General features: G+C 32.7%; 1 protein-coding gene across 1 annotated transcript in view; it reads right to left on the reverse strand.

The window, feature by feature from the left end:
* Positions 1–2,392, reverse strand: part of LOC105460346 (venom peptide isomerase heavy chain-like) — a 3,571-nt gene that overhangs the window by 436 nt on the left and 743 nt on the right. The window contains exon 2 of the mRNA XM_011706792.1: positions 1,073–1,267. Coding sequence (XP_011705094.1) covers positions 1,073–1,267 — 195 coding nt within the window. The remainder of the gene's footprint in view (positions 1–1,072; positions 1,268–2,392) is intronic.

Raw genomic sequence — 2,392 nt, forward strand, 5'->3', positions numbered from 1 at the left:
TATAAGTGTCAAAAGAAAAGTGAGGATTATTCGATCAGTGAATAATTAAAGATTATTGTACTACTTGTGGATTCCGAAAAAGGTTGGTAGTTTTGAGTATATAGGCGAACATTATAAATAGGTACAACAAAACACGCATATCCGTAAATGTGATCAACTCAAAAAAATTATTCATAACAGTAAATTTTGGTGCTAAAAAGAAAAAACATAATTAATACCCATCTCCATACGCTTCTGAACAAGTGTGAGTTGCATTTATACGAGTATAAACGGAAAAATATTTGATTATGCTCAAAAGAAAACTTTAGCGACAAAGTTATCACTTTAGGTTAAGCACTAATTGGGACATGTTCGGGTGCATGTGCTTTGTACCGATTTGTGACTACAGCTTCAAAACGAGAAAATGTATCCGCCAGTCACAAAATCCGTACGTTTGATATTTGATGTCTCGGTCACTAACCGAGACAGACGGGCGGTCACTAATAGGGTCAAATTGAAATCAGACAGTCACTAATGCGTTCATTTACATAGTTTACCATTTTTTAAAATATTTATTAGATTATGTTTAAAACTCAAATGAAATAAATTTTTCGATACAAAAATAATTAATCTTGTATTTGGTATAATTATTTTTTTATTTTGATCATTCTAGAATACTTTCTTTTTTTATTAATTTATGCGATTATTTTACATGGTCACAAATAAGGACATTTATCTTACCTCTCAGATTTCCTCAGATCTTCCACTCATACTTGATTCATTTTATAGCATTACAAACTATACTCTTTCCAGCAAGAGACCTATAGATAAGATGAAAACTTGTCCATTTTGAGTCAGGTCTCTCCTCACAGAATCCTTACAAAGCCCCCTTTATCCACAGCGTTGAACTGCTCGTGCAACGTGTCAATAACACTGGTTAAAGCAATATTCTCTCTCCCTCCCTCTCTCTCTCTCTCTCTCTCTCTCTCTCTCTCTCTCTCTCTCTCCATCCCACTATGCTGCCTCTATGTGCAGACTGTGGGTATTCTCTTGCTAGACAGGGACATACTTTTATTATTTATGATTATTTTACCTGGCAAGTTCCTTCTCCTAATCCTGTGGCTATGTAAACGTAATTGTCAGTAACGTCGCTAGTAGAGTCCGATCCGGAGAGTTCGACTCGTTTGCATTCAGTATTTTGAATAACCGATACTTCAGCGTATTTCAGTTTTTTTGATTCTCTCCACCCCATGACAAGACCATTTTTATTTGCAAAACTTTCATCTACCTGAGCGAGTTTTATGGGTTGAATAGTGTCTAACATGGAAAAATGTTACATTTGATCATTTCTTAAAATCAGGATTGCGGCATATTATTCGTAATATTCCCTTAGTAGAAGTTTAATAAATCGTAGTATTTTTTAGTAGGAAAAGTGCACCCAGTACCGGATACTGTCCTGTACCAGACAATATTAGTCCCCCCATACTGCCAATAGATAATTGCTTACGGTACCGATTTAAATATGTGTCTGTCTTTGTGAAACGTTAATTTTTCGGCTTCTTTGTTCAGCTAATTAAAAATTATTTATGAGTGACGGTGTATTGAGTGTTAGAATAGTGCTCTTTAGAACTTTATTTGTTTTACCTAGTAAGTTATTTAGTATTTATTTGTACTCATTTTATTTATCATTAATTGTAAGTAGAATAAATATATATTGTCACCGTCAAAATCCGAAATCTGTTAAAACTCAATCTTACTAGTTAGAACTAGTTTTAATAAATGAATTTTTCGTGAATACTAATATTATCTAGTTAATACTATAATTCACTAATTGTAAGTGATTTTAGGAAAAACTAGATTTGACTGAAAGAATTGTTATATTTTCAATTATTCATAATTTTTACTTGTTGAAACTAGTTTTGACTAAAATGGATTAGTTAAAAGTGTTTTTGCCTGTCCAGATCTGCACTTATATGAAAAACCTAGTTTTTCCGTCAGTTTCTTGAGAGTCGTCGAAAAGTACACATTCACTGATTGTTGTGTATGGTTAGAATACGATAATATTTTATCGTTTCGCCCCATAAACAGGGATATTCTCCGTTTTCTCTGAAACGGTGTGTCGCTCCAAGCTAGATTCTTTTTGTTGACTTGAGATTGTTGAGACTTTCCATTTGATATCACTTTCGAACCGGATTCGATCTATCTTTGAGAATAATCGTGGCACCAGCCTTCTATTTTTATTTTTATTTTAATACTTAGACGCTTATTTATTTACGTACTTTTCTTAAGAATATTGTTTTTATGCTCCAAACTTAAAAACAACTATATGCTAAAAGTAATCTCAATTTATTTTGTGTTTAAAACACTTATTACACGGTCGTAATATGTACATATATATACACACACACACACA

This window comes from Wasmannia auropunctata, unplaced genomic scaffold (genome assembly GCF_000956235.1).
Source record: "Wasmannia auropunctata unplaced genomic scaffold, wasmannia.A_1.0 LD323979.1, whole genome shotgun sequence".
Classification (NCBI taxonomy): Eukaryota; Metazoa; Arthropoda; class Insecta; order Hymenoptera; family Formicidae; genus Wasmannia; species Wasmannia auropunctata.